The sequence below is a fragment of the Glycine soja genome, chromosome 5, assembly GCF_004193775.1.
Source record: "Glycine soja cultivar W05 chromosome 5, ASM419377v2, whole genome shotgun sequence".
NCBI lineage: Eukaryota > Viridiplantae > Streptophyta > Magnoliopsida > Fabales > Fabaceae > Glycine > Glycine soja.
Window position 1 is genome coordinate 39,614,350 of NC_041006.1, and position 23,208 is coordinate 39,637,557.

The window sequence follows — 23,208 nt, forward strand, 5'->3', positions numbered from 1 at the left end:
TAAAAGTTGAAAAGTTGTACCCCCGTAACAAACAGTTGGTAAGAGATCATAATGTATAGCTAGAGTAGCCACTAAGTGTGGGAATAGGCATAAAACCATTTTAGCCTACTTCGGCCTAATTATGTATTTAACAAACAGGATAAAAATTCTCTTGATCTATATATATTAATTATGCTCAGGCTGGCTTGTGTACTTATTAGTTGCTTCTTTTGAGTCCTTTCAATAAGAAACAAGTTATAATTGTTTTATATTGTATATAATTTATTTTCTTATAAAAAGTACTAGAAGTGATATTATATATGTAACTTCTTTGCCTAAAAATTAATATAATATTAATTTATGGTTAAAATCGATTATGATCAAACTAACAAAAAAAAAGATGTCAATTACCGTGGACTAAGATGCATGTACATAGAATCAATTAATGTAAGACTGTTTCAACCTAACCAGATTTTTTGAGTTGAAGTTCTAGTTGCCGTTATATAGCTACGTTAAATTCACAATATAATAAGAAAGAAATGTAAAATAAATATAAAAAAATTATTTTTACAATTCTTTCATTCTAAATATTATTACTGATAAAAATATTGTTATTTTATTATTATTGTTTTATTTGTATTTACAATTTTATACGTTTATATTTCAAATTATTGAACTTACCATGCGTGCGTGCGTGCGTAACTACACCAGTTAAGTACAAATTTCAGGTTTATTTCTCCTATTAGGGAAAATTTTATTTAATCGAGCTAGTAAAAGTGTTAAACAGACGGTTGTACTAACTAGTAACAACTTCACTATTGCCTAAATAATCCTGGTCAATCTCCACGTGATACCTAACTGCATTTTTTTCAATTTCCAAAAGAAAGATAAGAATGTGTCACATGAAAATTTGTCGGGGATCACGAATGATATAATAATTTCTTCTAAAAAGGAAATCCTCATGGTACTCAAGGATTAATTGACTAGCTTCCTTTCACAGGTATCATTGAATATAATCTTGTAGGCACTGCTGCCTGTGATCTTGGACCAAATATGTCATTGCTTCTCTAAGACTCACCAGTAATCTTGGAGTTCCTATCGTTTTCTTACAAAAAAAGAAAGAACAAAATAGAAATAAAGAGTACAAAATCAGACCATTTGTCACAAGAACTGTCGAAACATGTGTCCAGAGGAGTTTAACCTGTTTCGTTGCCTGGGTAGGATTCAACTCACCGTCTCTTCAGCATTCATGAATTTATCCAACACTATGTCGAAGAATGAATTCTTCTACTATATACAGTCTCACTATGCAGTTTGCTACGCATCATAATTGCTGAATTTTTGTATGCAGTAACATTCATCTCATCTCCTGTCTGGACTTTGTAACAAGATAACTGAAAAGGATTCAGTTGTTGGTTGTCTTATTTATTCTTCTTGCCACCAGCCAGAATGCGCTGGATTTGTAGCCCTCGGCTGAAAGCTTGGTTGTATAACAGTCTAGTTTGGAATTCTGAAACAAATGGGAACCAAGCCAATATGGCCACTGGTGCAAAGATAAGCACTCCCATCACGTATTCATACCCTCTCGATAACGCTTTGATAGACCCCCACATTCCAATTCCCTTCACCAATGGCCTACATGCTTGAGCTATCTGCTCATATATAACATCAGGGGCATATCAGAAAGAAGTAATTTTTCTTTTACAGATAACAGCAAAAGAAATCATGAGGGAAACTTGTCTAATAATATCACCAACGAACTTGGAAGGAAAATTAATTTACTAGATATTGAGATCTAACATAAAGAAACGTTGTTCTTTTCAGTAAATTAGCCATTGCTTGGACAAGTGAACTTTATTTATGAGATAAAGGGCCTAATAATGTACTGCTCGTATCAAATGCTGTGAGATACAGTTAAGGTCAAGTTGTATGTTCAATATCATCAAAAGAAAGAAATGCCCATCAAAACAAGAGGTTATTAAAGAAGTACCTGTATAAATGCCCAACCTGTGGGCATAAAGGCTAGGAGGCTCGCAAAGATGTCACCAACTGTGAAACTAAGTAGGGCAAACATCAATGTTAGGATGACAACGGTTCCAATAAACAGAAACAATTTGAGGAGACGAAACATCAGCTGGAAATCTGCACTGAACGTCTTGCTCCCCATGGACACTATCTGCAGTTACAGACGCATGAATGGCATCAATTAATTAATAGAATAACTATTAAGCTCAAGCATAGAAATTCTTTAACTCATTATGAACCATCTGATCATGGAATACTGACCTTCAAGATGACTATGACAGCCACTACGACTAACCAGGACAGACCATAAACCTGAGAGAGAAAATGCATGTTAGAAAATTCTTCTCTTATATACACCCCTGATTTTTATTTCTTTTTCTTTTTTGTTCACCCAGGGAGGGTGGTAATGGACTAAATTCTCTTCTGACCAAGGAACTTTGTCTAAAATGTATATTACAATATAGTATGGATAGATGTGTGCAGTCAAACCCTGAGGATGCAGATTCAAAAGTTTGATGTGAAAACGTGCAAGTATAAGTAAATTGGCAAGCAAAATTACCGAGATGCTCTTGTCACCTCTAGCAACATGAAGATGATATACAATCCCATACTGATAGACAAAGAAACGCAGGGCAAGAATGACTTCCCAAATCCTCCCCCAAATGCCAGTGTGCTGCAGATGTTCCTGCTCCTCATCCCACCATGATTCCCAGCTCTTGTTTGAAGGAACACCAATACCACCTCGACTACTAATCCATTTTGCCCAATCTTCCCAATCCTCAACTATCTTCTGCCACTCGAATCCTGATGGGTTAAAAAGGAAAGGACTGAACAACCAAGAACATGCCAAAAACCACATTGATAATGACAGAAGGGCATATGATGTTGAATCAGAAGTTGCTGATCCATAAAGCCCATAACATATAAGCAGTATAGCAATCTCTATCCCTTTTACAAAGTGACTCCTAGAATACATCCTGTAGTTGTCTGCAAACCTCTCATGACGAACTACAAAACCACGCCCAGTTGCTCTGTATTTTGCCCCTCCATGCAGGAGAGTGCGCCCAAAATAGTGCATCTTAGTCCCTAGTGAGAAAGTGAAGAAAACGGGAGCTAGCTGCAGCTGCATTATTATGATGTCACTTAGTGCAGTTCTGAATCCTCTCTCTAGTCCAATTTCCATAACCATGGGAAGAGTCATCAGAAGACCTATTTGAACAAGGGATTGGGAAGCCATTGCTGCCTTTAATGGATCATCTCCCTTTTTCCTGGCTATCTTAATTATTGCCTCCTCCAATCCACTCAATGACAGGTAAAATCTGCCATAGAGGAAAGCATAAACCGTGATGGCCACTAACTGTGAACAGCAGAAAAAAGCTTTAGTGCTAGATGTGGGGTTAGCTAACTAAGCGAAGACAATTATATGGCTCACGTGTAGAGATTGCCAGATGTTAGTGTTTAAGTGATCAATTATCAGAAAATTTCCATATCCATATTATTTAATCAAAAGACACCATTAGGTAAATTTTAATAACAGAATTTCCTGAATAAACCTTATTGCTTTAATAAAAGATGTTCAGTATTATATTGCTTGAACCAAAAGCATTAAGCGTTACCATCGAGCTGACATAAAATCCAACGGTTGTAAAATAAAATGATAGCATGCGGAAAAAGTCAAATCGATGCCCCAGTCGGTAGATATCCCTGCTTAGTGTCTGCTCTCCATTACCACAGGCCACTTTTGCTTCAAAAAGAGAGATTTGATTGAGCCCTACATCTCTACCCTTTCCAACTTGGATATATTCATGATGAGTAACATTCCCACGTCTTAGTGTTGAGTTAAATCCTGTATAGGCAAAGGCATATGATGCAAAGGTAGAAATATCAAATATTGCTGTTAACAAAACATGTACCAATATTAGAGTATACCTACTCTGATTGTTTATTTTTCTTCTAGTACAGCTGTAGACAACTGTATTAACTAACTTAACTGTAGTTAGTTAGTTCTGTTATGTTAGTCAGGCTCTATATAAACAGAGCTGGTAATCATTCAATGATTGGGTTGAATAATACTCTCTCTTCAATCTCAAACTCTCTCTCTCTCAATATCAAACTCTTTTAATCAAGAATGTTACCAGCAAATATATCCTCGCTCAGATTGATGCCACAAGAAGCCTTGCTGATTCCTCCACGGGTAAAATGGAAAATTCTATCAAAAACATCCGGATGACCATAGTGGAATCGAACCCTAAAATTGAAAAAATCTATCATAAGTCAAAATGTGTATTCTGTTTTATATGTATTTTAATTCTCTTGCAATAACGGCTGAAGACAGCGAAAAAGAAAAATCCAATAGTTGATTGATTATTGCCTCCAAGAAAATCAAATATGAGGGAGGGAAAAGGCAGGAAATCCATTAGTAAGTGAAACTCGGAACAACTATGGTTTGAATATGTTAACCTTTAAGAATTGTTTTAAATATCTTGCATGCATCACACTCTTAAATGCTGCCTTGATTAGACATGTGTTTCTTCCTAATTGATGGCAAGTCGACCGTATAATAAGAAACACAACAAACAAAAACTTACTTTAGCGGTCTAGCAAGAACTCTTTGGCCAATTGTGACAAAGCTAGTTTCTTGATTTGACATAAACCAGGCCAAGGAAGAGACACTGTAACAAGTGATAAAAAAAAATTAAGTAATACAGGGTCTAAACACGACAAAGTGTTAGCTCTAAGTAGAAAAATATTCATAACCTTCCAGTGAAAATATGCTCACGAACACCTAGTATGGTGGGTGGGCGTACTCCATGATCCTCATTAAATTCTTCCAGAAGGTTACGCATTTTCAAAGCTTCTTCCAAGTAATTATCCTAGAAGAAATTTTCAAATAAACCAATTTTAACCCTGACACCCATTGTCAACTTGTTCAAGCTTCACATTTTATAATGTTTTACCTGGTTCATGTCGATAGTCTGAAGAGCTTCCCCTCTAGTAAAAATGATGGCATGATTTTGGTTTTCTGGCTTTCCTTCTCCTAACTTTGCTGGACCCGGAAGTTTTATTCGATATATTTCCTACAGAGGAGACACAGAAACAATCATTTCTAAGGTAACCACTAGTAATTAACTACCTCTTCTTAGACATCAATATGCATTTACTTGGTCAAGATTGTCCACAGCTTTGATCAATACAGAATAATAAACTTTCTGTATTTTGCCAGCTTCTCTTTCTTCAACTTCATCAATATATGCAACACGAAGTGAGGGATTGCTATAAATGAAGACCCAAAAATTAGATTCTTAAATTACCAACTGGGGAAACTAAAAGCCAAATTTGTACTATAATTAAAATTTTCAATTTTATTTAACAAAAGGAGAACATACTTAACCATCAAATTCAGGATATCTGTTGCACGACGGTCGCCACAACGCTTCTGATTCCCATAGTTCTGACAGGTTGCAACGTATGTGAATTTCAAGTCAGCCATAGCCTCTATATTGGCATATAAGGATCTATGACTCTTTTTTTCTTCCTCAGATGGAACAGCAATAGCTTTATAGCCATCAAATATCTCTGCTCACAAGACAAAATAACATGCAATCATCTTAGCAGATAAATACTCTTAAGTATTTTTACTGGATAGCATATTAACGAGGAAATGCTTGTTAAGAGTTGAAGGTATGTATACATACGAAAAGACTGAGCCAACTACTATGAATCACAAACCCCCCATTTTACCTACTGGATTTAGCTAAATATCTCAGAATAAAAGGAAATTAGTCTTACCTTGTTCGGAAGCCATATCAAGAAATGCCTGGAGCTTTATTGCTCGGCGGTAGTACATCATTCCCCTAACTACATTAGAAGAGGAAAAAAATCAGTTGACCTGATCCAGCCTGAGGGGAGGGGAAAGGGAGTCACCATATACCTGTCCTACAAAGTGTTTGTCCTCTTAATGAGGCCCAGTGACGTAGCTGTAATATATTTTCCTCTTTCTCCCATATATCACTATCTTTCTTACACTCAAGTCGCTCCAAGAAGTTATTCCATTCCTCTGGCAACATTACTAAATTTTAGCCAGTCCATTCTATATTAGCAATATACAATTAAGTTATATTGTGAGTTATTACAAACCAGGGAAGATCTTTTGAAGGTAATATATGATTGACACACCATCTTCATTCTCAACCTCAATGTCATTCTTAGAGTATACAGTCTCTTCACTGTAGTATGGAGTTAGGACACTGAAAAGAAGAAACAAAAAGAGAGCGGCGATAAATAAGAACAGGGCAGCTTCAGAATGCATCATTTTTTGAATTTTATGCATAAAAAAATTCCTTGACAAAAAATGTATAATAACTAAAAAAGGATATTTTTTGTCAACTGTATAAGATAATAACCTACGATAGTTGAAGTCATGACATTGACACATTCTAAAGAAAACATCATACAACACTAACACTGATGGATATGGCTTTTGTTCTATTGGCTTTGTTAGGATGTTGACATTTAATTTGCATAGTTTAGTGTGCACAATAAAAACATGATGTTCCAGCAATTTATAATCTCTATAATACATAACATGGGCACATATCTTCATGGCCATGTCATTAAGGAATCTGCAGCAGACCTGAATGAGAGCATTTTACGTACTCGAGGAGCACGTGGCATATCCATGAACAATGAATTGGTAAAGAATGAAACCCTTCTGCGTACTTCGCTGTTTGTTGGAACTTCAACAGCAGATTCCTTCACAGTCAAGAGTAGATAAAGGCGCCTAATCTGAACCAACCACAATGATTCATTGGTTATAGAAGCCTCTGGATCTTTGAATAATAATATAAACTAAAAAAATAAAGAATAAAAATTGAAGTTACACTACTAAGTACCTGTTCCTCCCATTGTGCTGTAACCACAGGAGGGAATAGTATAGCAGGTTTTGCCTCTGTACCGGCAAAAACTTGTCCGGCATCCTTACTACTTTGATTGAGTTCTGCCAATTCACTGATGATCATCAAAAGTAAAAAATCAAGCGTTATTATTTTCAATGAAGGATCCATGAGCAATCATAATAATGTATTCCAAATTCAGTGCCTTCTAGGTAAACCAACCTGATTTCATTCACCATCATATCGGTAACCACTTCTAACATGTCTTGCAGCAATACCACCACTGTACCCTGCTTGGATGGATCTCCATTTTTCTGTGACAAGAAATCAGTGCACAAGTTTCCAAATATAATGGTTAAAGACAAGACACCATTCAAGAATATGAACAACATATATAGTTAGTTTTGTTTTGAATGGCTCACCATGATTTCCACAAGCTCCACGAACTTCTTACAAAGGGAGGGTAGAAAGCCCATACGGAAATTTGTAAGAAGTGTATTCTTTGAGATGTTGCTCTCGACTTCTTTAATGATAGAGGAAATTATACTGGTTCATCACAATTGATTAAGAAGCACAATAAGAATTTAATTGAATTAAATATTCATAGCTTCAATTATATGTGCTACTTAAGAAAATAGCAAACAGCTGATAAGAAAATATCAAATGATCCTCTGTACTTCAATATGAAATTATGAATTAATGTGGCTCAAATTAATATTGATTACACAAGTTAGCGGTTAACCATTCCTTCACTCATTTATTTACTTAGTGTAGTCAAGTAGCTCAGAAATAGATCTAAAATCTAGCTAAAGTAAAAAAGGAAAAATAAAAAGTCTTAGTGTAATTGCTATTCAGGAAATTCAAAAAGACTGATAGACCGCAAGAACATATTTGAACACTTTGTACCAAAACAGATCTGAGAAGTATAGAAGATTAATGAAACTGGGTCTAATTTGTACCAATAGAAAAGAATATAATCCATTAATCTTGAATAGCCCTTCTGGCATGAAGTGTAAACTAAATTCAAATGCACCAACACAAGATACCAACAGATACCTTTTTTCAGTTTCTCCTATCACTAAATCATGTAGAACATGTTTAAAGGATTCATAGCATTCAATCACAGCACATTTCATATATTCATCAGCACATATGCGCTTCCAAAGATCAGAGTCCCTCCCTCGAAACTGAGATGCCATATCCAGTGCTACAGTAATCTGTAAAGTCTGACATTGTCAATCATATAAACTGGTAATAAACATATGAATATTGAAATTGAATTACATTAACCTACCTTGCTCGTAAGCAAAAATGGTGGCCACTGAATTATTTTCAGATTATGACCCGATGAGTAAGGAACTAGCAAAAGATCCATCTCCCTGGAGTCATGCAAACTTAGTTTAGTCCTATATAGGTGATGGGCAGAAAAATGAAAACATGGAAGAGAAAGCACAGAATCTAGGATTGAGAGCAAGGGAAAGTAGCTAAAGAGTTTGGCTCTGAGGTCCTTTCCTATCACTTATGAGATCTTCCTCGCGAAAACTGCAAATAATCTCATTCCATAATTGTGCAAATTTGGCAGCTTCATTTCTTTTGCTTGCAGTAATCTATACAAACATGGAAACTAAAGTGAATATAAACTAATGCATATATTTTAATGTAGTTGATAATGAAAATGTGGTAGCAACCTCAGCAAATTGCTTTGAGAAAGAGAATCTTCCTTTTTGCTTCTTATCAGAAGGAACCAAGCATGTGTTGAATGCACCAGGCAATGACTGAAACCGTGATCTCAGCATTCTCAGAGTGCGTATCTGTGGAATCAAATTAATAACAACATTAACTGACTGTTAAAAGATGGTCAGCTATTTTACTCTTTGAATCCATAGAAGTAATTGAATCCAAAGTTCACCCTTCAAATGAAAAGGAAAATCTGACTTCGTTACAAATTGAAGACTTAATAATTTCATAGAAGAGGAATGCTAGTAACACATTATTTTAGACACTAATATTGATTGAAATTTATTGGGACTTATGTAGTTATGTGAGTTCCCTATTTAATGAGTCTCATTCACTCATGATTTTTGAGTCTTAATTAATTTCAGCCAACAATAAAGAATATGTTAAAAAGAGTTATTGAAAAGTGTGTTGCTAGCAATTCTATCTTATAAAAACATAATCAAATGATGATCCAGTACTTTACATCCAAAAGGATCCTATAGATTTCTCAACTTGATTAAATAGATTTAGGGTTTCTATATGAGCTTGTTATACAAATAAATTAGAAAGTCAATAAGATAATGGAACTCAAATTCTCTTTGGACATGGCAAGATAAACATAAAATAAAATTTATGATGACCTCTCCTAGACGATCAAAGGCTCCAACAAGACCACCGTACAAAGTTGAGAAGATTGCATACCAAATTTGAGTGTCCATGAAATAAACCTGTATTGAAGTAAATAATGAGATGATACACTGAGATAACTGTACTAGAGAAAAGAATAATATATGTATACATAACCAGGATATATAACATACACACCAAAAGTACAGGAGCCCAGAGTGCAACTACTGCGCTATAGTTATTTCGAGCTGCATAGATTTGAATATATTAGATCAATAAAATTAACAGCAATATACAATGTAATCATGAAAAGGAGAAGAAACTACCATTGGGAAAAAATGCATGCCAACCATAATTAACATGCCGAATGCTCATTATGTCCTTTGTTGGCCTAACTAGAGGTTTTATCTGAAGATAGACACAACAGTTAGAAAGATGCCAAATATATTTACAAGGCTAGCTTATTAGGTAACAACTACTATCATATAAGATTTTTTACCTGGACAAAAAAGCTGAATAAAAATTTACATGTCAAAAGCAACAACCAGAATATAGTGTACCTGAAATTCATGAAAGAATCTAGATGATGGAACAATTTTCAAACAATAAAAAAAGGAACAATAATATATTTTGTTTTAGTAACATAGTGTTGTGTGAAACATACTTCATAAGAGCAAATTGACTATCATGCATTCCTCTTCCAACATAGATGCTTGGCTGCATGGGGAGAAATGAAAATTTTAAAAATGGACAAATGATACCCAAAGAATCCAAATTATTGATTCAAGTTCAGAAAACAGATATTTTTTTAAAGACTACCAGTTACTAATTAATAGTATTCACACATTCAAAAAGTAAAGAGATAAATAATGGCTTAAAACAAAAATTAGTGCTACAATTCGGATTCTTTGGAATATTTAAAGACCATAAATGTTGGGATTTTGAATGTACAAAATCATGGTCATTTATAGAAGAATCAATTCTGTGGGAAAATTCTGTCCCAAGAGTACGAAGTTCTAAATTAAGCATTCTCACCAGACACCAAAAGAAACTGTAACAGAAAGATGTATCATAACTATTTGGAAACTCGTTAGATATATTTGTTGCCACAAAAAGTTAGTTGAACCTTGAAATGGATTCCCAAACAAGTAGAAGAAAATCTTTGATCAGACAAGGTAAACTATCAAACTTGAAAAGTGTAATGGTTTGTTTTGTAAAGTCCAAATTCTAAAAGTTTCTAACATGTAGATCATAGCCATAAAATCTCATGCAAGTCCAAAATTGTTTTGTACTCACTGATTTGCATTAAGATTAATGTAATATATATTTTTCAAATAAATAAAATGTGAACTATTTATTTTCATTCTTGTTCAAAATCTGACACAAATGATTGACATGACGGATTGTTAGTTGTTACGATTCAACTATAGGATAGAAAAATTAAATTGTATAGAAAGCTACTGCATGTTGTAGTCAAATATCTTGTGATATTAGAAAAGTAAAAACAAAAAAGCCTTCAAATTAGTGCTTCACTATCAATTTCTGCAAGATATGAATTGTCTGTGTAAATAAATGCATGTAGATATTTTGCGTAAGAATTTGGTTCTGAAGGGGATCACTCCTACTGGAAAAAGTTCTTATTAGGAAATTAGCTATATGCTCATCAAGTCATAGATACCAGTCATATCAATTTAAACAAATTAACTAAAACAAATGTTTAGGCTCGTGATCAAATTTGCATTACTTTCGGAATGACCAATAATTACATCGAAAGAAGTCCTTTACCAACGGAGTCATTTAATTTACAACCATGAAATGAAATAGTTAAATATGTAAATGTATAAGACATGAGTACCTGAGACCACCATAAGAAGAATCTAACTATGTGCCAGTCAGAGTTTTCAATCCAACGCCTTAACATTGGGAAAAGAAACAGAACAGCTGCTAGTAAATTCGGAAGCAAATATAATGCAACTGCTAGCATGTAAAATGCCGGAATGCCTTTTATTTGTTTGAAAAAGGAAAGCAACTGCTTTAGACCCTCAGGTGCACCCTTGAAGGAATGAACATAGAAGAGTGGAAGAATGATAACCCAAAAAAGACTGACAAAGACTTTAAGAATATTTCTTAGCACTTCAGTGAATTTCCATCGATGATAGCCTGGAAAGTTCAGGACCACGTCCAAGATACCTAAATCATATAAGAGGAACAGAAATGATATAAATTTCTATAACCAAGGAAAAAGATAAAAAGATCTGTCAAAAAGGAAAAAATAGATATTATAAAGCTTGGATGTACTTCAATACTAATGAAAGAAAAATAATGTAGAAAAAAACAACTTATCTTTTGTTTCCAGAAAGAATCATTATAAGTTGTCGTGTGATACAAATCCAGCAAATGAATTAGCCGGGAAAAATGGAATAAATAAGCATCAACATTTAAGAAAACAATTTCTACACTCAATCTGAGATATTGGAGGTAAACTTTACAGATTGAATCTGCAAGGTATGGATTGATCATTGGAGTCATTACAAAACGTTTAGGCATGGATATGATCAGCAAATAATTTAGGACATTTAAATCCTCAAGGGAAGTAGCTTATTGATCTTATATAAATTGTCACCACAGAATTTCTTTTCTAAATAAAACACTTGAAAATTTATATGAAGGATGTGCTAGGAACAACCCATGCACCTGACTCGCCTAACAGCGAAATGGAGGCAAGGAACCGTGATTTGAATTATTTATTTAAAGAGGTGGAACTTGTCTTGCCAAAAACTAAAATATAATTCAGTGCTATTTGCTTCTCATATGACTTATTCTACTGCTCATATGACATTTTCTGTAGTTTCGAACAAATGAGATGCCAAGATTTTTGAACAATAGGAAAGTCAGACCATCAATATAAAATTCTTGATACTGGTGATCCGTGATGATTGAGTGTGATAAGTTTACATTAACAAACCGATAAAAAAAAGATTACATTAACAATAGAAAACTTAAGGGAACATATCATACTTTGAAGCAAGCGCAGAATGGATGCTGTGATGAATATACTAGATAGATTATATAAGACATCCTTCTGAAATATATCCGTCAGTGAAATCCCTTCCCAAGCAATAATGAACATCACCTGTAATAAGAATGCTCAAGCCTTATCATAACCATAATAAGGGGGAAAATAAAGGCATAAACATTTTCTTTGGTTGAATTAAATAAGAATGCTCAAGCCTTATCATAACCATAATAAGGGGGAAAATAAAGGCATAAACATTTTCTTTGGTTGAATTAAATACCTGCAAACCCAGTATAAAAAATGTCCACATACGGTCAAAGCTGCGGAAGATGTGCCAGAATGTTCGTGTCTCGACAAAATTTGATTTGCCAGTTTTTCCATATTTTCTTGGCACACCATTTCTTCCCTGATATGAAATTTATATAAAGAATGAAAATAAAGTAAATCACAATCATGCTAGTAGCTTCTTAGGATGTAATTACCTGTGTCAAATCACTTGTTGATTTAAAGAATTCGCCATCATCACGCATGGGCCATCCTAGAGAAAAGCAATCAGATGACCTGCAAAAAAAATAGACACTGCAAATTAATAAATGAGTAAGCAAACCAACAAAGTCAATTTCAATAATAAAATCCTAAAGAAAAACAAACCAGAAATACTCATTTAGATCATCATAGTTGCACCATGCTGAGTGCGGAGCTTTTCCATGTCTGCTCTTCTTGGCTTCCTAGATTAATTAACACGATTAATAACTTTACAAATCACCATAGAGAGCATAGGTACCTGAAGTATTATGATGATATCATGAGAGACAAAATCTTACCTTTTCAATTACTCGGTACAGGGGAGTTATAACCTTGCGCAAGAATGCCTCATCATCACCACCATAAGAAGGCTTGATATTTTCACCAGTAACAATGCTGACATTTCCAGCCAATAAACCATGGAGTTCATATGCCATCTGAGGTTATTTATAGTTTGGCCATTATTAGCATATGCAAAAATTAGTATCAAATTAAAAAATATTAAAAAGAGAAAACAACTACATTGCATTTGCAAAAGCATTATAACACATGGAAAGTGTACTCACGTTGTGAAATATGTAGCATAGACACTCTGGCATGAAGCGAGCATTGGATGCTTCACCCCAGATGAGAAGATACAAGCCCATATAAAGCAACTTCCTTTGCTGTATCTCTTGCTGACCTTGAGGAAGTCTGTGTGAAAGAACACCATAAGCACTTTTAAAACAAAAATTTTGGGATTTTATCACTGAAGCTGATACTGTTATATCTCACCGTAAACTATGTTTTCGTCCCAAGAATTTGCACCATGATTTGTAATTCTTGAAGAGATCTTTCATCACTGAATCAACAGCACGATCATCGAGCTGATTTGGTAAAACCAAAAGAAAAACAAATGAAAAAAAAAGAACATACAATTTAACTTCTGGCCAAAAGCAAAGCAGGCTACTCTGATAACTACGATAAAAAAAATTGATAATGTAATATTGACAAGAGTTCTCTTGATTGCAGTTTTATCTTTATTTAGTCCATTACGCTTTCCTGAAACAGAAAATGTGAGAGACAGATACATGCCAGGTTGAAAGGCTCGGGTTTAGGGTGTAGCCTTATATGAGAGTTAGCAAGAAGCAAAATCAGATGCTCTCTCTGATTCCTAACGCTGTCCCTCTGTGCCAAAAACAAACCAACCACATTAACAATATAAGAAGGCTAAACAAGAATCTAGTCAATCACAAATCTTCTCGTTCTGTTCACGCGCAAAACACTTACCTGAAAGCCAAACATGGCTCTAAGCCAATCAAGCATGTCTAAATCTCCAGTTTTCTGCCTCTGTTGCTCAAATGAATTAGGCCAGTTCAAGCCACGAGTATTCCAAAGTGCAGAAACAGCAGCCTTAATCTAATAAGAAAGAAAGCCAAAGAACTCAGTGCAATGCCAAATAATAAAACACTAAGACTCCACATCAATTGGTTAAAATAAAAAGCAACACCTCTTCAAATTGCATAACGGGCACAGAAGCACCAGCAGCATCCAGAGGAAGAATATTGTAAGGCGTATAAATCTCCGTCTTCTCCTGGACATCTCTAGCTGCCGCGATAATCTGCACACAAAAATTGAATATTGAAAGGGGAATGAAATATCTACTGTCACGACAGAACAGAACTAAACTCTGAAAGGGTAATGTGAACCGAGACGAACCTCAGGAGCAACTTCTTCGACCTTCTCAGTCTTATTAACGGCACAAAGCACTTCGAATAGAACCCCAGCAGTCTGGTAAGCTTTGCTAAGCTGGGCTCTGCAAATGAATTTGGATTTCAAGGTTAGATACGGAATTCATGGCAACAAGTGTGAAAGTTCACGCATTGCATGTATCCACCTGTCTGCTTGATCCGCTTGGTCGAGAGTTCTGACATAATGTTCATAATATTGCTGATAGTAAGATTGAATTTCTCTCGCATCTGTCTTCTTAGCCCGAGAGGCAAGACTAGTTGGATTGTCCTGGTGTAGCACAAGAAATTATGTAAGATGGACGAATTAGTGATATATATATATATATATATATATATATATGTATGTATGTATGTATGTATATTGAGTGATCAGTACCACTTCTAGCAGTCGCGGATGTTAATATAGAAAAGGGAGCAAATGATTTCTTCCAAATCGATTGTAATTTGCTAGGGAAAGGGAATACGGAAATACTGTGCACATACTTAATTTTAAAAAGTAATATAATGAAACTTTTTATACACTTCAATATATATTTATTTGTAGAGTTTAATTTTGATATATTCACTCAACCAATTAGAAATCATCTAATATTTTGTGAGGTGAACTTATCATAAATATAATATTGGACATTTTTACTCTCTTTTTCTAAATATAATATAATATTGGACATTTTTACTGTTACATTTTTCTATTTAAATGCATACTCTGTAAAAATAAAAATAAAAATACTGCACACTTCCATTTCTTATTTAGCATTCATCTTCTCCCTTAGATATGCAAAATTATGGTGAAAATTGGTTTGAGCATTATGATGATATTACTAATTAAGAGTGAAACTGTCTCTATCACTCGTATAAAGCTTTGCATGAAGAATATTGATTTGTGACTCGCTGTGCTCGTGCATAGTGTTGCAATTTGAAAAATCTTGCACGCACTTACCCTCTCCAATCGCTGTAGCAGCATTGTCTTAAACTGCCTGACGCCACGCCCGCTAGAACTCTGATCTAGCCTGTGCGCTTTTTCGAAGGCATAGAACCTGCCTGCACATGCATATTTAATTTTGCAATTAATTAGCAATTAGCAGAATTAATTAATTAATAATGACAAGTGACTATATATATGTCCATGCATACAGAGATAGGCAACCCTGGGGCGCTCGGTTTCAATTTCGTTGGCGACTCTGAGAATGGGAGAAATGGAAGCGAGTGCGGAAGGCACGACTTCGTTGTCGAATACCTCCAGCGAAAACGTCGTCGTCGCGGCGCTTCTTGATGGCCGCCGATTCAGTACTGTCTGATCCGGATTCGACATTCTTCTTCCTCTCCACCGCCTGCCTATACACACATATTCAGAAATTAACTGTGATTTTCTTCGCAACAAGATATATAATAATGCACTTTCTTGGTACGGTTGAGATTGAGAGTGTGGAAATAATAATATTAATGTACCTACCTGTTCGGTAACGCGGGAAATAAAAGAATATTCAAAACCTTGGATCTCAGATGATGGTGGAGAGTATGGTGCTGTAGGCTGCATTAATCATTGTTGTGGATGGAGGTGAAGGAGAAAGAGAGAAGCAAAGCAGAAATGAAGGTTTGAAGAAAAGAAAGGGGAATTAGGAGTATACGTGAGAGTGAGAACGAGAACGAGTGGAAGAACACCGATTCCGGAGTGAGAGTGACATCAGTGCAAGACAATTCAACGGAAGTCCGTTTTCTTCTTCTTCATGTCTATTTCTAACTGACCAATTCGTCAACCCCAACTAACTATTTGGATTTTGGAACCAAGCTCGTCCCGCGCACTAATAATACACATCATCCATCCTGCATGCTGCACTACTAGAAATAATTAACATACCGTATATATACTACTTCCAAACTTAAATGAATATTAAAATAAAAATGAAAAAACAGTTACATTTTGAAGATTCTTAAAAGTAATATAAACAATTATATATATTAAGGGATAATTTAGAAATAGAAAATATGTATATTAAAAAGAATAATTACATTTTTAATAATTTTAGATTATTAATTATATGGTTTGAATTATAAGATTATTATCACATGTGCATGGTTTGGCTAATCCTTATGTGAGATGTATTTAAATTTTTTAATTTATGAGGAAAAACAAGTTAATAAAACTTAATTACAAAGCACTTAAAAAATGTAAAAAAAAAATTGTTATGACTCACTCTTGGACCATGACCAACGTATAAACTATAATTTTCTTAGTCTGATTAGTCTTAGAATCCTCACTCAATTCCAATTAAAAGATCAATCAAAAGGAGTTACCGAAAATTTAGCAGAATTTTTCCTAAAAACATGTCAAATCCCATATTGAATAACATGTAAAATCATATCATATATCCAAAAAAATCTATATATATGAATATATATTGAAATCCAGCACTTAAATATCAAGGCTACATATTAGATCATAGACTCTTAACATTCTATCCAAAATATCAACTAATAGTGATGTTGGTAATAAATATTAATCATCAAAGTGTCTCAAAATATCATAATTACACCAGCAACATATCTATAAAATAAGATCATCTAAATTTCAAAATAAAGGGATTCTCTCTATATCCATTACTACTCTTATCCTTCTAGCTGCATTATACTGGAGTCACAAAAAATACTCTTCATCAAACATAATGGAAGCTTAACAAAAGATAGACAAATTCCTAAAAAAGTCAACAAATCTGAGAAAGTCAACTACTCAACCATCTATGTATCTAAGAAAATAAAATAAAAGAAGGGGGTAAGTCACAAAGACTGAGTGAGAGCATAACATACAAAACAGAAAGAAAGGAGAGCACAACATAACACAAGTCTTTACATCCAAAAATAATTTAAATGACATTAAGTAAAAGCGAAACAAATACAACTTACTTTTAGAAACTATTGTATACTCCCTTGAAAACTTCTAGAACTACATATACACACACACACACACACACAGCAAATAAAAATCAATCATGATATAATCCAATATTCATTCTTAAATACCTTAATGAAAATCTCATAATAAATTCCAATCAAACAAAAATAAACATTATACTTTATTCTCAAGTACTCCTAAAATTTCAAAGATCACAAAAAAAAATATTTTAAAGTTTACTTGCTTCTCCTAAAAGAATTTATAAAAAAAATATCTCTAAGTAGATTAGCTAATCACTCAAAAAGAATGCAATCAATGTCTAATATCTCTAGGGTTTTGAGGAAGCCACAATAATCCCTAATACACACACAGTAGCAAATAAAAATCAATCATGAACTCACAATAAATAAAATAAAATATAATCCAATATTCATTCTTAAATACCTTAATGAAAATCTCATAATAAATTCCAATCAAACAAAAATAAACATTATACTTTATTCTCAAGTACTCCTAAAATTTCAAAGATCACAAAAAAAAATATTTTAAAGTTTACTTGCTTCTCCTAAAAGAATTTATAAAAAAAATATCTCTAAGTAGATTAGCTAATCACTCAAAAAGAATGCAATCAATGTCTAATATCTCTAGGGTTTTGAGGAAGTCACAATAATCCCTAATACTTAGTTTTCTAACCCTTTTCATACAATCCATAACTAAACTATGCTATAAAATACTCATCTAATACAATGGGTTATAAATTTTACCTTAAAGAGATCAAATAGAAATTTTAAGGAAATGAGTAGTATTTCTTTTTACTCCAATTACCTTTCTGTGCTTGAGAATGACACAAGGATGCAATAAACTTAATAAATTTTAGAATAATAGAGGAAGATGAGTGAAAGGTTCAGAGATCAAAAATTGAAAAGAAAAAAAATATAGGATGAGTTATTGAAAAGAAAACGAAATTAGGAAAGGGAGAAGGCGTCTCGGGTTTTATAAAAATGAGGGGAGAGAGTTGTTTTATTATTTTATATATATATATATATATATATATATATATATATATATATATATATATATATATAATAAATGAAACGGTGCATTTCAAAAATCTTCAATGGAATTCAAACACGAGCTTCAACATAATTATTTATGAAACACTCTTCCTGTTAGGGGCACACTGTTTTTCACAACATCATGTCTAATGGTATGTTTGGTTGTAAAAAAAATAGGAGAGAAAGGAAGAAAAAAATTTAAAATTTAATATGGGTCTCATATTTTTTTTCATTTTTCTGTATTTTTTTCTCTTTTCTCTAACCAAACCAATCATAAGTGTAGAGCTTATTTTCACATTTTACATAACTCAATGGTGAATTTCATTAGGAAACAAGCTATTTATATTGTCCACACCTTAGCCAGGGTTGCAGGATCTTATACTAGCATCCATAATTTTGATTATATTATAAGTTGTATCTTTTCTCTTATTTTGAATGAAATCCAGTAAGTTTCCTCCTTTTTTTTTTAAAAAAAAAGCACGTAAAAATTAACTAATCAGTCTATTGAAATGTGGTGCCTCTACATTATAAAATTTTCATGGCACGTAAAAATTAGCTGATCAATCTATTGAAATGTGGTGGCTGTAATTTTTTATCTTTAACGTTCTATATATAGTGAATTGAGCTATCAGTATCTTTGTGTTTAATATCCTTCTTCAAATCAGGTGTCTATATTATTTTTTTAATTATCACAATTATTTAAAATGGTATGGAATAATTTAAATTTTTAAATAAATTAAATTCTTTTACTTTTCATTGATTTAATATTTTCTTATCGATTTATTTAAGATACACTGGTTTAAGGAATTGATTATAAAAATGTAAAAAAAAAAGGCTTGACTTTATTTACTTTCTCCGTCCAGAATGATTGCAGTTATTTTATTTTTATTTTTTTAAATCAAATTGACTAATATTCTCATTTTTGAATGAGATATTAAAACATCTATTCCAATTTAATTTGTCATGTAATAAATAATATTATCTTGTAAGACTTAATAATATATTTATTGAAATTAAGAGAGAAAACAATGATATTTTAGTAAAATTATTCCTTATTAAATGTTAATTTTCTTGAAATATTTGTTTTCTTTGTCATTGTGAAAAAACTTCAAATATCAGTTAGTTTGGGACAGAGGAAGTATTTGTTAATATTTGTTGCTATTTTTTATTTGTTTTAATATACACTGTCATAAAATAGTTAAGTATTCACATGAAGAGAAAAGATCAATCCTCTCGTAAAAAAATAAAAAGAAAAAAGATCAACCGGAATTTCAGTTGCTAACTTATATATTTTGGTAATTGGCTTAACGACTAATTTGACAATCAAATAACGGTGATCACGATTATCAAGCCACCGACTTGTTTAATGATAAAATAGTAGCAGCTCAAAAATGGCGTTATTCAATTCTCAGATCCAAATCGTCACTATTCATAGTCGTTAGTTCTATTTAGACAAAAAGAATCAAATCAAACCCTTTGTTAAAAGTGAGATGAAATTCAACAAAATAAATAAATAGTGCGACCAGATAAGTAATTAAGTCATACTAATATTATCTTTAAAAAAGTCATAATAATATAATGAATGATCTAATAAAAGTCAGAATAATTCTTAAAAAAATTCTCTTTCAATAATAACTCTCGTCATATAAAGTAATTTATGATTAAATATATCAATGTAAGAACTTTTATGTTATATTCTTTTAAAAGATTGTACTCCAATTTAATATTAGAAAGAACAATTAATAGAAAGTTACTTATTCTTACACAAGTATGTTGATAAATTTAAATTTTTATTTTTATTAATATATAATTTTATGTATATATTGTGAATCTATATATGATCATTTAAAACTTTTTCAGAAATATATTTATTTATTACTCAAAGTTACTTTATTTTAATTATAATTTTCTATAAATAGAGAACTAAAAAATGGATAAACAACAATAAAAACTATAAAATATATAAAGAATGTTAAAGTTCAAAGAGAAACTCCAATTTAAAGAAATGACATGTGAACTTCAATTAAAAATGATAAATGTATTAAAAAATTTAACATGTGAGATTTGGGTAGAAAAGCAGAAAACTAATTAATTGTGTCATTCTCATTGCATTCAAATGGGATTGAATTTAGGGAAAGATATTAGTTTTCCACAACACATTGAATTTAAGATTTAAATCCTTATTAAAAGAAGAGGAATGTTTACATTCAATATCTGACAATATTTAATTTTAAAGAAGATTACTTTTATATGGATGGATAGAGAGAGAGAGAGAAATTATATACAGGAATGTATATTTGTCATGGGTCCAATAATAATATCTCATCAAATCCAAAGGTAGTTAAGAGGGGTGTATCTAATTCAAACATATTTTATATTTAAAAGACCATAGGGTCCGTGATGGATGATCTTGCTGGATATTAATTGGTAGGGCTTTGTCCTTTTCTTGTGATGAAAAGCAAATACACTACTAGAAAGATAAAAATATATAATTCCTTTAATTATGCGGGATTTATCCTTTTTTTTTCATACGCTGTTTTTAAGAAAATGTCAACTACAGAAACAAAGTAAACTAGCAGAAATCTCATAAAACTAGGTGCGTACAACTGTACAAGACCAGATATGAGTTATTACACACTGCGCGACAAGTTTTGGATATATAGGTCTGATTCCACATGGCAACTTGCACGGTTTGCTTTCTATAATTGTGATATCAAGCTAATTAACATTTGTCACAGTTTTAATGATACAACAATTGAGAAATTAATCTAGAGAAGGAGGAATCATATAATTTTTGGGCCATTCTAAATAATTGGGTGCATGTTTCTCTATAATGAAGGGTGAACTTTCGGTCTTCCAAGCCCCAAAGCCTGGTAAACTCATTGGTATTTCTAGGATTCCTTAAATATTAATGGTTAAAGTTGAAGCATATGCCAACACCATGCTTGATTATTAAAAGATTTAGACCCTAGTAGTGGGGATGAGTCTTTTGTTTTCTCTCTTATTTAATTATTCTTGCTTACTTGTTAGTTTGATTCGGGTTTGATTAAGTTTGACTTGGTTGGGTTGTATAGGTTAATCCATTTAATTTGTATAAGCATAATTTTGGCTAGTCTAATTGGTTTTGAAGTTAGGATTGTTCAATTGGATTTATATATTCCTTGTGGGAAAGGAACTATAACAAATGTATTAGATCATTATAAGTAATAAAACGGTAAGAAACCATATCATTCTCAAAGATTGGTGGTTAATATAACTAGTTCACAAAGTCAATTACTAACATGAACACATAAATAGGAATTTCAAGTTTATGTGTGATTTGAAGAAAGAGCTAGAATACAAAATTAAAGTTTTTAGACAGCATAATTGTTAGGGAATAAAAAAGGTAATCTAGCAGGATTAATCTAATTTATAATAAAGGGTTTAGATAATTTATATAAAATTTTGAATTTAAATTTCATTGTCACGATTGTACATCAAAAAGGGATAACAAATGTAAACTCAAATTGAGGGTAGCTTACTGCCCCCAGATATAATACATATGAGAAACATCTACAAATTTATTTTTACTTTTACAAACAATACTATCCAAGGGGACTATTGAATAGTTAGCATGAGTTGAAAATGTTGTGTAAAAGGGCATTAATTTACATATGAGAAACATCTACAAATTTATTTCTACAAATTATAAAATTTACGTATAACTACTTAGATAGTTTGGCAGGAGTTGAAAATGTTGTGTAAAAGGGCATTAATTTAAGTGCATCAAAGAATTCATATTTGAAATGGATATGGGTTGACTTTGAGTGCCCTGGACTTTTGCCAAGACACATTACAGTAGAGATCCAAGTGGGTTAGGGTTCATCAAGACCTACACTTGTCCTTTGTTTTCTTGCGTTCAGAATCAAATCAAAGTGAAATACTGTGGGCGAAACTCAACACCAAAGTTGACAAATTTTAAAATTCCAAGCAATAAATGTCAATCGTGTTAATATGCGAGTCGGTTAATATCCACTCCACATTATCATTTATTTTTTCTTCACCTACGCCACCTGCTAATACGTGACAGTTGATACATAAATTATTGGTTTTAATTATCAAGTATTCTTTACCCGTTGTTTTATATATATATATATATATATATATATATATATATATATATATTAATTTATTGTGGATTCAACATGAAATGTAAATTCCTTAAAAAAAACTCTTTAATCTCAAACTCAAATTTTCTTGATATTCTAGTTATCTTACAAATGGTTTCATCACGTGTTTAAAAACTTTCCAGGCACTTGCACATGACTAGTTAAAAACTTCGGTTGATTTGCGGGAAGGAAGAAAACAGAGACTATTTTTACCATTACGCACGAATTTTATGCTCTAAGTTTAAGCTACGTTTTTTAAACGCTAATATATGAAGCATTTATTTAGGGACCATAATAAACTTGCATATTGAAATATCAGAAATCTACATATTTAATCGATTCATCAATTAATTTATTGTATTTTTATTGCAAAAAATACATTAATAAAAATACATTTTTATTGCTAATATATTGTATTTTGAGATAAAATACAGGAAGTCATAGGTTTATCAAACTTTAATGTGACAATTGTATACCAAAAACAATATTAAAATGGTTATTAATTGGCACATTAAAAGCCTGAATTTTTTTTGGGTGAATATTAAAAACCTGGATTATACCAACAATATATACTAAAAAACTAGGTAACATTTGGTTTGAGTATT

General features: G+C 32.4%; 1 protein-coding gene and 1 non-coding gene across 2 annotated transcripts; both read right to left on the reverse strand.

Annotated features, from left to right (window-relative positions):
- Nucleotides 1-827: 827 nt before the first annotated feature.
- LOC114411388 (callose synthase 5-like) lies at nt 828-15,822 on the reverse strand. The gene is made up of 42 exons (XM_028375085.1): nt 15,645-15,822; nt 15,451-15,551; nt 14,657-14,778; nt 14,479-14,575; nt 14,270-14,380; nt 14,050-14,178; nt 13,855-13,947; nt 13,555-13,646; nt 13,347-13,473; nt 13,080-13,217; nt 12,907-12,983; nt 12,738-12,816; nt 12,536-12,661; nt 12,258-12,372; nt 11,095-11,429; nt 9,904-9,956; nt 9,739-9,799; nt 9,566-9,647; nt 9,438-9,487; nt 9,254-9,340; nt 8,585-8,707; nt 8,412-8,503; nt 8,191-8,278; nt 7,953-8,113; nt 7,319-7,442; nt 7,119-7,210; nt 6,897-7,011; nt 6,638-6,789; nt 6,142-6,251; nt 5,936-6,061; nt 5,794-5,862; nt 5,391-5,580; nt 5,166-5,277; nt 4,962-5,081; nt 4,762-4,877; nt 4,593-4,676; nt 4,140-4,252; nt 3,621-3,850; nt 2,564-3,361; nt 2,266-2,316; nt 1,970-2,155; nt 828-1,631 (listed from the first exon to the last, which is right to left on the reverse strand). The coding sequence occupies exons 1-42, from the start codon at nt 15,820-15,822 to the stop codon at nt 1,401-1,403; spliced, it is 5,736 nt and encodes a 1,911-aa protein (XP_028230886.1). The 3' UTR covers nt 828-1,400.
- LOC114413881 lies at nt 5,785-5,865 on the reverse strand. The gene has a single exon (XR_003667023.1). It is a non-coding gene; the product is annotated as a small nucleolar RNA J33 (small nucleolar RNA).
- Nucleotides 15,823-23,208: the final 7,386 nt, after the last annotated feature.